Genomic DNA, 14,450 nt, shown 5'->3' on the forward strand with positions numbered 1-14,450 from the left:
GGTTAAAAAAACAAACCAACATTTTTACAGTGTATATTCAGAGGTATCTTTGTATGTACGTATACCCGACTATTATTATTACTCTTGTTTCTTTTTTTGTAAGACAAATAGGACAATAATTTGTAACAGTTTTTTATTCTTCAACAACGATTGTTTTACAATAAAGTTTAAACCTAAATTGAGGCACTGACAAATGACGGTCATTGCGACATGGCGAAGAGATGGTGCTAGGGAGCCATGTGCTTTTTTTTTTTTTTTTTTTTAGGTTTAAAGTTAGATTAACAGCTCGGATTATACGCTACTTTGACATGAGACATAGAAGACCGGAAATGCTAAAAATTTAGTCAGGCGTGACTTCCGCGTTCAGAAAAAAGGTCTACAAGACAATCCTATAAGACAATTCCTAATACAGTCCTTTAGAAATGGTTCCAAAATATGACTATTAAAGCCTTCCTCAAAACCGCCAATGTTGGTAGTAGAAATGAGCAAGCAACTGATGTGTGCAAATTAAATCCATACAAACTGATGTTAAAATGCTAACAGTGTCCTTTTATATGCTTCAACCAAAAAAACAGTGCACTTCCTGTGAGATTTGTCTTCAATTCATGACATTCAAATGTGAAGTTCTTACACCGTAGACAAGAGTCTATTTTTCCATAGTCCATATTTCAAGTTGACACGGTAAAGTGTACCACGGACAAAACACATTGCTTTAAAATGTGAATTAGAATTGCATTGTAGAAGCCCTGTATAGGATTCCATTTGGAACCCTTAATAAGGCTTCTTTTGATTATGAATCTTCATGTGCTTGCCAAGGCTTACTTTTTGAATGAAACTCTTTCCACACTGGTCACACGTGTAAGGCTTCTCTCCAGTGTGAATTCTCATGTGTCTGTTAAGGTTTGCTTTAAAAGCAAAACTCTTTCCACACTGTTTGCACATGTAAGGCTTCTCTCCAGTGTGAATTCTCATGTGTTTGTTAAGGCTTTCTTTACGAGTGAAAATTTCTCCACACTGTTGGCAGGTAAAATAGCTCTCCAAAGTGTGAATTCGCAAGTGGTATTCAAGTTTTGATTTTCCACAGAAACCTTTTCCACACTGTTTGCATGTGTAAGGTTTCTCTCCAGTATGTATTCTCATGTGTCTGTTAAGGTATACTATTTGAATGAAACTCTTTCCACACAGTTTGCATGTAGAAGGCTTCTCTCCAGTGTGAATTCTCATGTGTCTGTTAAGGCATCCTTTACGAATGAAACTTTTTCCACACTGTTTGCACGTGTAAGGCTTCTCTCCAGTGTGAATTCTCATGTGTGTGTTAAAGTTTCCTATACGAGCGAAACTCTTTCCACACTGTTGGCACGTGTAAGGCTTCTCTCCAGTGTGAATTCTCATGTGTATGTTAAGGTTTTCTTTACGAGCGAAACTCTTTCCACACTGTTTGCACGTGTAAGGCTTCTCTCCAGTGTGAATTCTCATGTGTGTGTCAAGGTTTCCTTTACGAGTGAAATTTTCTCCACACTGTTGGCAGGTAAAAAGGCTCTCCAAAGTGTGAATGCACACGTGGTTTTTAAGATTTAATTTTCTGCAGAAACTTTTTCCACATTTTCTCCAGGTGTAAGGCTTCTCTCTGGTGTGAACTTTCATGTGGATGTTAAGGTGTCCTTTTTGAGTGAAACTCTTTCCACACTGTTTGCATGTGTAAGGCTTCTCTCCAGTGTGAACTCTCATGTGCCTGTTAAGGTTTTCTTTTCGAGTGAAACTGTGTCCACACTGAAAGCAAGTGAAATTACTCCTAGTTCCTGTATTTTGTGCTCTTTTTTGTTTAGAAGTATTTGCAGACTCTAAGGAACAAACTGATTTATCTCCAGATACAAAATCATGAAGATTCTCAAACTGATCTTTCTCTTCGGTTTCATTCAGTTCTTCTCTCTCCTCTTTCAGCGCTGTTAGGTCTACGGTGGAAAAACAAAGAAATAAAAGTTAACCCCAGTTTAATGACACAAAGCAATTGGCATCATAACATGTAGATATCTAATGCTTGTATGCTAGATCCTATACCAGGGTGTCCAAACCCGATCCTGGTCGGCTGGTTTCCTACAGTGTTTAAGTTGGCCTTTATACAATTAATTAAAAAAAATCCAGATAATCTAATGATAGTGTTTAGGAAATCTATATAGACTGATCTCTACTATTGTATGTATCCTAGGGAATAAAAATCATCAAATTGAATTCAAAGAGATGAGGGAAAATAAGAGAAAAAACTCCCCATTTAACTATCAAATAAAAAAAAATAAACTTCTGAGTTTTTATTTAGGGGGCAGTTGTGTTAGCCAATTATAAAAATGGGCTGTTCCACTGATCTTTTAAATGGAAAACAACCCAAAACTGACTGTCACAGGATGTTCACTCATAAATCACTAAACTTTTTCTGTAAAAAACTTTAGTAATATTATAATTACACTTTAGGAATAAGAAATAGTTTTGCACCAGTTGAAAGAGAAACAGTCAAGTATGGTGAATTGTGCTCTGCATTTAATCCATCTAAGTGCATACACAACAGGAACACACACCTGGAGCTCCTTATGCCCATAAAGTGGGCCAATCACAATGTTGCATGAACAGTCTGTGCATCTGACTGATGGCCTGCACGTGCGTTTTCATATTTAAAGAATTCAGTACTGACTTTTCAAACACAAGTTTGCACGTATGCAACAAATGCCTCTTTTATAATGGGTTTTATCATTTCTGTCTCGATGCGCCAAGAAATGGTATCACAACATGGTTAGGGGTGTAACATTTCCAACACACGCTTGAGGTATCCGGCCAATTCCAAAGCATGGATAGCTGACCAATCAGAGAACACCTGGGTTTCCATCAACAGTGAGTTTTGTGGAAATCAAAGCGTTTCAGAAAGGGAGGGCAGAGAGGAGCAACAATAATGTACAGTAGGTGGAAAATAACATGTTTTTAAACCTCAAACTGCATAAACACATCACCATTTGATGCTAAAAAGTGAATAACAAGTCAACCATAAGATTACTATTGTTTGGAATGTTTAAGCGCAGTTACTAAAAAATATTACGTTTATTTCTTGGTAAGACACATTTGACAGCAAAGCACTAAACTTGAGTCAGGAGGCATGCAAAATTTTAATTTCGTTGAAAAGTTCTTGAATTTCTCTCCCAAAATGTCCAAACCCTGAAACTATTGATGTAACAGCATTGGACATGACTTTAGCTAACACTGTTTCTGCATCAGCCGTGTTTGATCTGTTCATAAAAGAATTCAGTAACACTTTCTTTGAAGCCCATATTTATAATGCATTATAAGGGTATGCTTAAGTAAGGAATAATTGACGACGGGCCGTAGAATTCCTAGAAAATAATGCACACCCGAGGTGGTGATGCGGTCACGACGCGAAGCGGAGTGGCCGTTACACCTCGGGTGTGCATTATTTTCTAGGAATTCTACGGACCGAAGTCAATTATTCCGCTTATACTACAGTTACCACACCTCAAGACATCGATCAAATGATATATTTCAAGACATTGTCCGGTTTTTATCCTTAAAATGCTTTTGTGAGTAGGATTAATTTCTTACGCAGCTTATCCAACAGCTTCGTTGCTAGTTCCAAAACGTCATTTTAGAACTAGTAACGACGCTTGAGCTGTTGACAGCAAACTAATGCAGTTAATAATCAAGTTTAGACAGACCGACAGACAAGCAGACAGACAGAGAGATGGAGAAAGATATTAACTGCATGAATTACCTCTCTCAAGTCTGTGTGTCTCTCAAAGGTGACTGGCAGCATCGTCTCTACTAACAGTAAGTCCATTTTCTTCAAGACCACGCCGTTGTAACCGCGCTTGTGAGAGCTTTCATGTCGTTTTTAAGTTGTTTATCGTCAGAGCAGCGCTAACAACATTAGCGCGAGTGCTAACTGTAACGTTATGTGTGTGTGTGTGTGTGTGCGTCCGTGAGTGAGAGAGAGCGAGAAATGGAGTCTGTGCTTTTCGTACATAATAAAACGTAATATATTGTGGAAAAAAACATGGAAATAATCTGTCGTTTTTATCCTGATGTTTACTGTATTTATTAGTTTGGCCAGTGTCATTGTGGGTTTGAGTTGTTTTGCTGTTTTGGGCTGTAAGGACCTTTGAAATAACTGAAATCTTAAGGCGAAGTGATATAGACATGCACTGCGGTCTAAAAGCTGCCTGGAACTACGTTCGCCGTGCGTTTCCCTGAATATAATGCACACCTCTAGAACGTTCGTCAGCCAATCAGATTCAAGCATTCAACGGCCCTGTAGTATAAGGCACTATAATGAATTCATAGTGCATTATAAAAAAATGTATAGTATGTTGTATCATAAAACTGTTTTAGTGTATTGTAATTTTTATTTATTTGCGGTTATAGCTTTTAAGCGTGTGATTATCTCCTCATAGTTATAACATAAGTCTCATATATTACCATGTTACGCATGTCACTTTACTGGAAGCATACAAAGAGCACTTATAAGTATTAATAATAATAACAATAATAATATCTATCAAAGAGCCAAAAGTTAATGTATCAGATGAATGTGTAACATGACACGTTTGTATTATTAGTTAGATTATTTTGATGGTACCCTTTAGACAGCTTTTGATAAGTAACTATTCAACTACATGTCAGCTAGCAATAATTATTATTAGTAGTATGCTAAATATATTCTAACACTGTATTTTGATGGTTCCCCAAAAGACAAACTGATATGTAACTTTGCAAGTTTGTGAACCTTCTACCTAGCCAAACCTTAATCTAAGTCGAATAATACTAGACTAATAATACTACTAATAAAAGGAGTGTTCGTGTAGTTGGAAAGTTGCTTCTAGTCAGTAGACCAGGGGGCCCATCATAATAAAATGAAATATAATGTAAAAAAATAAAAATAAAATTGTAATAGAGTATAGTCCATTAAAAATTCCGTAGATTTAATATGCCGCCCATTGTGTCTAATAAATAATCATAATCTTAAAAGTTAGAACCCCAAATACTCAAGTACTTTAGTATATTGTAATTGTTATGATTATTTATGAGAACATATTATAAGATTTTTTTTTTTTATGATGCATTCATTACAATGCCTTAGAAATACTTTATAATGTATTATAAATAGGGGCTTCATAGAAAATGTTACCAAAAATTCTGTGCAGAATTTAAATGTTTCTTACTAGATCTGGAAGTGCTTTTGCTGCCCCGTCTATACTTTCAACAGACTGTTCAGCTTTAAAGATTGTTTCTTTTACAATTTACAAAATTTAAAGCAGCTTGAAACTCAGTATTAATAAAACTTTGAAATAATGTACCACAAACAGTCATTAAAGATGAATGAAGATCAAACACCAACCTCCATGTTCCTCCTGTTTTATTCTCAAAGGTTCTGGTTCCTGTTTTATTCTCCAGGTTTCTAGTTCACTCGTGTTCTCCTCACTCTCCACTTTAATAAACATCTTCACAGCAGCAGATCTCAGTTCAGCTGATACTTCTCCAGATATTCCTGCTCGCTTCAAAACGTAGTCACTGTGAAGATGAGAATATTACAGGTATTTACTGACTGGATTCAAAAAACTGTATTTTTTCTGTTTACAGAAACTACATTTCTCACAGGCTGAACTAAAACCGAATCGCAACAAAACAACAGAGAGCAGTGAAACTAATCTTCTTCTTCTTAGGTTTAATGGTGTTTGTCAAACAGAAGTGTGTGTTAGTGCCACCCGCTGGACTGGAGTGTGAAGCGCCGAAAGGAGGAAAAATATTACGGGGAATGACTTTGTGTGTCTACAAGGTGCGCTATTTCTTTTTTTTTTTAAGCCGATCTGCACAAATAAATGAAAATGACTTCAAATTAAGACTCGCATGATGGTATTTAATCAGCATCAACAGTCTTTGTCAGTGAATATTAAAGGAGAAAAAAAAATATATATATATGCTTTTCTACAATATACAAAAAAGTATTTAACCCACAATGCCCCAACCTCAATCTAGTTTAACTAAGTCCCTACAGGATGGACAAGTTCAAAAACATTTGTTTCTAACTTTAGATTGAACAGAAAAATGTGTCTTGATTTCCTTTTCCCATCCTCTCTGCCATTCCTTTATTAAACTTGATTATGACCTTTTCTGCATCTTTAATTGACAAAAACCATGTCAACATATTCAGTTGTTACTCCTCATCTTCCCTTTTAACAGTGAACAGTTCAGTTAATAAATACAAGATACAATACCTGCTTTACAAACTCAATCTCTAGAAGTGCATTCATGTTATATTAGAGTTATGATTTTAGTGAAGTTACAAGTTTTGAAACCAAAATACCTACAACATCCAGTCGGACCTGTAGTAAACTCAGAAGAGAAGATCAGGAGACTCTTGATTGAGATGTTACTGTGTGTCGCTGCAGTCATCCAGACTGACTAAAGCACTCAATCACTGGAGTTTAAGACAGATTTCAGGATCGTCATTAGAAGATAAAATATGCAAAGGATGTAAGCAGTTACAGGAATTTGTCCAGATTATCAACGACTCTAATCCAATCAGCAGAACTATAGACTCATTATAACAGAGATCAGGGAAAGTCTCACCTTCAGCCTCTGCATTCATATTTAACTCAGATATTGATCAGAAACAAAGACACCAATTAAAGAAATGAGGCAGAAACATCAACAGCCAATAAAGACAAAAGATGACACTTAGCATGATTTCACATTCATGTTCACACACTCCTAAGGCTAAACATATTTATTTTAAAATTCAAATGCCAATTATCTTTCTGCTGTGTTTCTAATGCTCTATTCTGAATGTATTTTGCAGTCATTATTCTTTAGACACATCTGTTTTAAATAACTATCAGCCAAATTCTGTGGTTTCTTTAACCTAAGGTACTAGAACAGTTTGTGTTTGGTATTTTCTAAGTACTTCTGGAAAATTTCTGTCAGGTTTTAAGTCCATTCATAGCACTGAGTCTGCTTTACTGACCCTTCACTCCTGACTCTAATGGTTTTACACAACTTGTAACTTGGAAATCATGAAAATCCAAATAATGTAGAATATCAAGATTTAATAAACATGTGCAAATAATCTAAATATCTTTCATTCATATTTTTCATAAATAGTAATGAAGTACTACTCACAGTTGACTAAGTTTGGGTATAAATAAAGGCGTATACATTTGCCTTTATGCGTAAAGAATCTTGAAGAATTAAGTTTATATAATCACTATTTGTACTTTCAAAAAATAAATATTTACTTTTTAACACAGGTACATTAAGCAATTTGGTAAGGCACTCAAAATCCTCTTTTCCAAATTTATGATTGGATATTTACTATTTATTATCATTTCATTATCATTGTCATATTTCACAACTCTACGGAGCGGTAAACGAGGAGATGAGGAAATTCAGGAGTGAACTTAAAACTTAAAAGACATTCACTTGGAGGGTGTAAGACATCAGAGGAGAAAACCACAAACAGATCACTCTTAAATACTCAACTAAACGAAAGGAAAGACAAGACACTCCTGAAATCAATGGAGACAGGAACAGGAAAACCAAATATGGGCATTAGAGAACATCAGGAAAAACAAGGACAAGGAGCTCATGGAAACAAAAACAAACACAAGGACAGTCCATAGGAGTGACAATCATTACTGTTAACCCTTTGAGCGGTACGGTCCCACATATGGGATTCTAATTTCTGTGCCCCTGAGAGTACGGTCCCACATATGGGATTTAGAACGTTCGGTGACGTCACGCAACTGACAAATTCAAAATTTCAAATCGGCCTCTTGCGCCAACACAGAGAGAGGCAAGCGTGATAAAGGCTGTTCATATATCCGCACAACTAGCTACTCAAACAGTGTTTATAGGCACTTGAACTTTATTTTATATCATATACACATTGTCACAGAAGAACCAGACACAAGATTACAGAGCATACCCAAAATAATGTAAATGTATGAGGGTGAATGACAGATAAGGATTTAAAATGTGAAAAAAAATAAAACTGGCAAAAAATTTAAATGTTAGGACTTTCTATACTTATTACAGTGTTGTGTATGTAATGCAATGATATTTACACATTTCAAGAATGTAATTAACCATTTTTTTTTGATGAATCAGATCTTTTTCCTCATGAAAATGTCATTCCTGGGTAACGTAATGAATTTTTAAATTAATTACATTTCTACCATTGTTGGCATATACAAATGTACTGATCTCCATATTTGGAGCTCAACAAACAATTAGTGCTCAGAAAACTACATTTTAATCACAATTAATATAATCAATTTGGGATTTCATATAGGCACAGGCTCATTTTTGGCTGCTGCTAATTCAAAATTCAGAACCAAATAAAAAAAAAAACTGGAAAATGTTTAAAAATGTTTTCCAATAAAGTAAATAAGACTTGTTTTATCATTAACTCAACAAAAAACTGAATTGTGTAATCTAACACACAAATATGGGTTAAATGAATTGCCCGTGTCATTGTTAGCCGGAATGACTTACTGTTAGACGGAATGACATTCTACAATATTTTTCAGGATTACCATAAAAACCATCATCAGTATAATTTTTCTTTCCAACACTCAAACTTGAAACAAAGTAAGAAACACTTGACAGTTGTAAAACTCACAGTTTTTAATGATTTAAAAAAAGTACAACAGGCTTTTTGGGAACTGGTCTTGATTTGTAGTAGCTACACACAATAATAATAATAATGAGTATTAGATGCAGGTTGTAATCACACCAATTTCATTACAATCATATTTTCTAAATATTACAGTAAATCTGTAAAATTATAATGCTTCATAAACAATGGTCAGGGGTATAGTGTATAATGTGTAATAACACATTACACCGCTAAAACATTTAGGCTTATTGCAAATGAGTGTGAACCTATTTCGATTAATATTTCAAGTTTGCTTGTTACTGACACATTATTGTTCCACTGAATCATCACCATAATACCTTGCTCTCTTTTTTCCAAGATACTCAGCCCTAGCTTCTGCATCTGTGTTTATTCTGGCTCTGAACCGTATCTGCCTCTCTTTATTAGACAGAGGCATCTGGAAGAACAGAATTGACCTTAAAACACCAGAAGCTATACAAAAGTTTTAAAATGGGTAACACTTTCTAATAACGGCACGCTATTAATCATTAGTTAAACATTAGTAAACAGTTAATTCATCATTTATAAAGCATTAAAAGACATTAATAAGCAGTTTATAAATACAGCTATAAATGCTTTATTCTTGATTTAAAAGCATATCTATAATGTGTTTAATAATTGTATTTCCATACTTTAATTTCATATTTGTAGGTAGGCTTATAAATCAAGCATTAAGAATTTATAGCTGCATTTTAAATCGTAAATTTATTAATGAATTAACTGTTTAATGATGTTTAAATAATGATTAATAACGTGTAGTTATTATAAAGTATTACCAAATGTGGATATATTAATAATAATGATTACATTATTCATGATTTGACCATTAACATTACAAAAGTTCAATTCAATGATAATTAAATGTGAATCTTATGAAATCAAGATGAATGACAGCAAAAATACGGCAAAAAACATACAATTATGTAAATAATGTTAATATTAATAATATAACTATAATAACTATACCTAAAAGTTTACAAATGTAAATTAAAAACTAGATTGTTATGCCTATGTCATTCTGGATAACGGATGACATGTCCTGGCTAACAGAGTTTTTTTGTTATCCAAGAATGACAAAACAAATATTTTTCTTTATAATCAGGCACTAATTTAACCACCTATGGAAAACTACAACTTAGCCATCATCGCTTTAAGGTAATCTTTTAGATCAAATAGATAGTTTTTTCATATAAAAACATTATAAATAGTTTGTCAGTGTTATCCAAAAGGACACATGATATTGCTACCAAGTGCATCAGTGACCGAAAAGGTCAAAATATCAACATTTTAAGAGACGCTTAGTCACCTTTGCACTTGTTCGGGTGCTCCTTCAGGGTCTTCTTTTTGATAAAATATTATGTCACATGACATACCACAATGCATTATGGTCTAAAATGGTCATTGGTGTCTGTTATCCAGGAATGACATTACAGAAATCACAATTTGGGGACAAAAGTCTTTCTGTCATTAAAATTTAATTAAACTTAGTATTGTAACCACATTTGCAGGTATCGTTTAAAACATCAATACAATTATGCCCAAGTAGTTTTAAAGATTTTTATTTTTTACATTTTTTTTGTATTTTTGTACTCAGATTTTAAGCCGGGACAGTTACCCGGAATGACATTTTGGGACTTTTGAGCTCAATAGTTCCTTAAAGATTAATTATTTATAATGAATTCTCACAAGAGTAATTAAAGAGGGGAAAGTTGAGTCATTTAATGAAATGCATTTAAAAATGTATAGATTTTTAATATTATGAATATGCTTTGGACACCAGAATTGACATGCCACGTCATTGACCCATACTTTAGATGCTTGACAACAAGTCAAAGCTGAAAAAAGGAGGCCTCAGATTTCCTCTTTGCTGTGACAGTGCAACATGGCTCCAGTCTGGCCCTGTATAGCTTGGGGCATGGCCTTATGGTGGAAAGCCCTGAGTTCTCAACTATGGACTATGGGCTATGGACTATCTGTTTAATAAGGAGTATGGACATCTTTATTGAATAAGAAACAGCAAACTGATAATGTTTCAGTCTGTGGTATTTTAGTGTTTCTGCCTTTGATGGTAAGTTTTAATTTACTTCCATTTTGCAGATGCAGGTTGCATTTGTTATATGTTGTCAGTTTTACAGGCTATTTTCCTGCCATTTGCTTTATAAATTTAGAATTAACTGTTTCATGTATTAGGCCACTTTGTCATTCATTTTATCATATCCTGTATGTATATTGTATTTTAAGCTCTGTCCCCCATTTCACAAGGCTAGTCCCAAACTAGTCCCGTTGCTTTGTCTCAGATGCACATCAGTAATGTGTTTTTCCCTTGGATTTTATAAATGCTGTTTAAATATCCTAATGCAACTAAGGTCTAGCCCTGATTTAAGCTAAGCCCTGTCTGCGAATCAGGGCCTATAAGTCACCACAAAGTTTTTTTGTTGTTGTTTTTGCATTTTCTTGTTCAAATACACTCAAAAAAGTCAACTAGCCACTTGTTTGATTTGCAAAATACAAATATGTCTGATTAATACGATTATAACGAGTTTACTTCTGTTAAATGATTGATTCTTGTTAGTTGTAACTAAATTAAGAAATAATCAAATGAATTAGATCAGCACTTGTTGATTCAATGAGCCCGAGTCGCTTCATATCAACAACTCTCTCTGATGAGTCACTGCGCATGCGCAGTACTGCGACGGAATCTCGTGGGTACAGACGGCTGGAAGCGCCAGCGGTTTGAACTGCTGCGTTTAAACGTTCTTCATCCTTGATATTGAGGGTAAGTACTTTATTGATATAATGTTCCAGTTTGCACTTAGTAACATGGGATAATAAGGAATTACACACTGTAGCGATGTTTCAAAGTAGGCTTATGTAAATTCCGTTGTCTTTGTCGATACAAGTTTCACCCTAACGTTAATATATCCGCTACAATTTGTGCATTTCTGTCACAATTCAATGCTAACCACGCCTATTAACTAATAACTATTAACTACATAACCTACGTTAAACCTGAAGTCTACCCCAACATTGGGAGAGGAAAGACTGCACAGTCGAACACACCATGCATGCACTCGTTTTTCTGTTTGTAAGTTAATGTAATGCTATTTATACGCTTTACTTTTACGTAACTTGTTGTATGTTGAATCAGTATACACTTCTCATCGCTCTTTTTAGTCTAGCTAACGTTTATAGAGCTGTTTTGTTTGTTTTTCTTGAGTTCCGAAATGTTACATATTGCTACCCAGCTTATTGAATACAGTTTGCAAAAATTGTCAAGTAAAATCTATAATGCAGCGGACCATATATATTAAATGTCCTAACAAATTGCAGTTAAAGTTAAAGTGATTGAATATGTATGCATGGTTTTATTTGGGAAATATAGTATATAACTTATACACTTTGTTTGTTTTGTTTTTCACAGCAGAAAAAAAAAAAAAATACATTGCATAGCTGTCCCCATCCTCTTCTGGTGTGAACCTCACCTTTACATGGTAAGTAGTTTTTTTTAAAAACACTCACATACAGTAATGTATAACTAACTATCCTTGAATACTGAACTTTTCTTTCTCTTTCAGTGACGTGTATGTGGCAGTGCAGGAAGTGTTGCAAAGGAGAGTTGCAGGTACAAATTACTTATGCATTATAAACTAAACATTGCTTTGGAAGTGGCAGTCATTATGTTTGTGTACAGTAGTCAACATTTGAAGTGGATTAAAACCTTTTTAATAAAACTGTATTAAGGTGGGATATGGGTAAGGTAAGGGACAGGTTTGGTGTTAAGGGTGGGTTTTTGACCTAAGGACAACTTTTAATTAACTTTTTTGTTGACTACTATATATTTAAATGATGCATGCACATTGAAGACATGGGCAGGACTTAAAACCCATGTGTATAGAGTTCACCTGTTACATTCTACACAGACAGTAACATGTTCGGTACTCTTAAGCTGTCCCACCGCTGAAGTTGATTTAATATTGTCTCCACCCTACAGGATGACACTGTACATTCCGTACCAGAGAAGCCTGTGTCATCAAGTCTCTGTGTATCTACTTGAATGAAGACCCTGAAAAACCAGTCAAGGCATATTTGGTGAGTTGATGAGAAAATTTCAAAAGCCATTCTGTACTTGGGTCATGTTTATCCTTGTTTGCTACAACAAAAATGTGACATGAGAGAACACTTAACTTAAAATTGACCTGGACAAATTGCTCATTAATAGGAAACTACTGGTACACTTAGACAAAGTTCTTATGTGAATTGGTTGATGTACTAAACCAATAATTTTTTTATTCATAATGGTTGATCTCTCTTGGGGCCTAATTTACAAAACTTTGTGTAAAGCCCTACTAAATATATGAATTGATCTGAAATAATAATAAGAAATAAATTAAACAGCATCAGAAAACTATACTTGCGTGCTTTTTTTTTATTGGAGTGCTTTATATTCTATGGTGGTTATAATGTTTTAGCAGCCTCATTAATTTTAAATATGGTTGCCAGATAAATTATAACTTTATATATATAAAGTATATATATATATATATATATAAAATGCACTGCAATAACACACCAGCACCCACTGTGACCTCAATAATAAACAGAAGAATTATCACTTTTCTGACAATGTTTAACTTAAAACTGAGAAATTATAACCTCTGATTCATATCAGAGCTCCTGTATTGGATTTAAGTTTACTTTACAGGTGTACATAATAAAGTGGCCAATAAGTGTATAAGCAATTCTTGTAATAATTATTTTTGTTTGTGATCTTTTATGTGTTTCGCCCCACAGGATTCAGACATCGAGTCAAAATGTACCATGGAGCAAACTGTGGCGCGAGTGTATGTCATACTGAAGGAGGGAACGCTTCCTAACAATGACCCACAGGACATTGGTGTCCTAACTGAAGGTGTGGAAGTCAGGCTTGTGCTGTTATTTGGACTGATATGCTGTTTGAATCCTGTTTTACAAACACTCAAATGGATTGGAGACTTAAAGTGCAGAAAGCAGTTTAAACTTATTTGTATGTGTATGTTAAAACTGAATAAAAAAATAAAAATGTTTAATTGTTTGCATGTTTTATGTGGTTATTCTGTAGATGTAATGTTTTGGTTCTTCGTTCTTTCACCTAAAACAAATCTAATTGAAACAACAAGATGTGTATTAATTAAAGTACCAAAACTATACATGAACAAGACATTAACTAGTAGATGTAACAAGGCAGAATTTTGTTGAATTGAAGTGCTTTTACTGACATATTTGACTAACACGATTCAAACATTTTGATTCAATTAGTTGGAAAGAAGCTACACTGACATGTTAAAACAATGTTAAATCTACAAGTTTAAATCACATTCATATAACATATTCAAACCTTTTCAAGTTTATTAGATTGGTTTAGATGCGTTTTGGGTGCTACAATTAAATCATGTTCATTGAACAATTTATTTTTTTGAGTGTAGTGTGGGGCCAAAAATAAACATATTTGCATGTAAACTGAAGGATGTTGTTTACTTTGAGGCACTTATTGATTCAAAACCATATTAATTACAGTCCTGCATGTTCTCTGATTGAACAAGTAAAAAGCATGATTGATTTAATAATGTTTTTATGTTAATTCAATGTTAAATAAGTGATTTAGGTTGAGTTGAAGAAATGTTGATTTAATGACCATCTTGATCAATTTTTCATCATCGAAATTATTCGTATTTCAGGGTACAAAACTGACGAAAAAAAAAAA

General features: G+C 34.1%; 1 protein-coding gene across 1 annotated transcript in view; it reads right to left on the reverse strand.

Moving 5' to 3' along the window:
* Nucleotides 1–550: 550 nt before the first annotated feature.
* Nucleotides 551–14,450, reverse strand: part of LOC141339709 (uncharacterized) — a 253,315-nt gene continuing 239,415 nt past the window's right edge. Inside the window, exon 4 of the mRNA XM_073844976.1 lies at nucleotides 551–1,723. Within this exon, the coding sequence (XP_073701077.1) occupies nucleotides 772–1,723 (952 nt within the window). The 3' untranslated portion in view covers nucleotides 551–771. The remainder of the gene's footprint in view (nucleotides 1,724–14,450) is intronic.

Source organism: Garra rufa, chromosome 1, assembly GCF_049309525.1.
Source record: "Garra rufa chromosome 1, GarRuf1.0, whole genome shotgun sequence".
Lineage (NCBI taxonomy): Eukaryota > Metazoa > Chordata > Actinopteri > Cypriniformes > Cyprinidae > Garra > Garra rufa.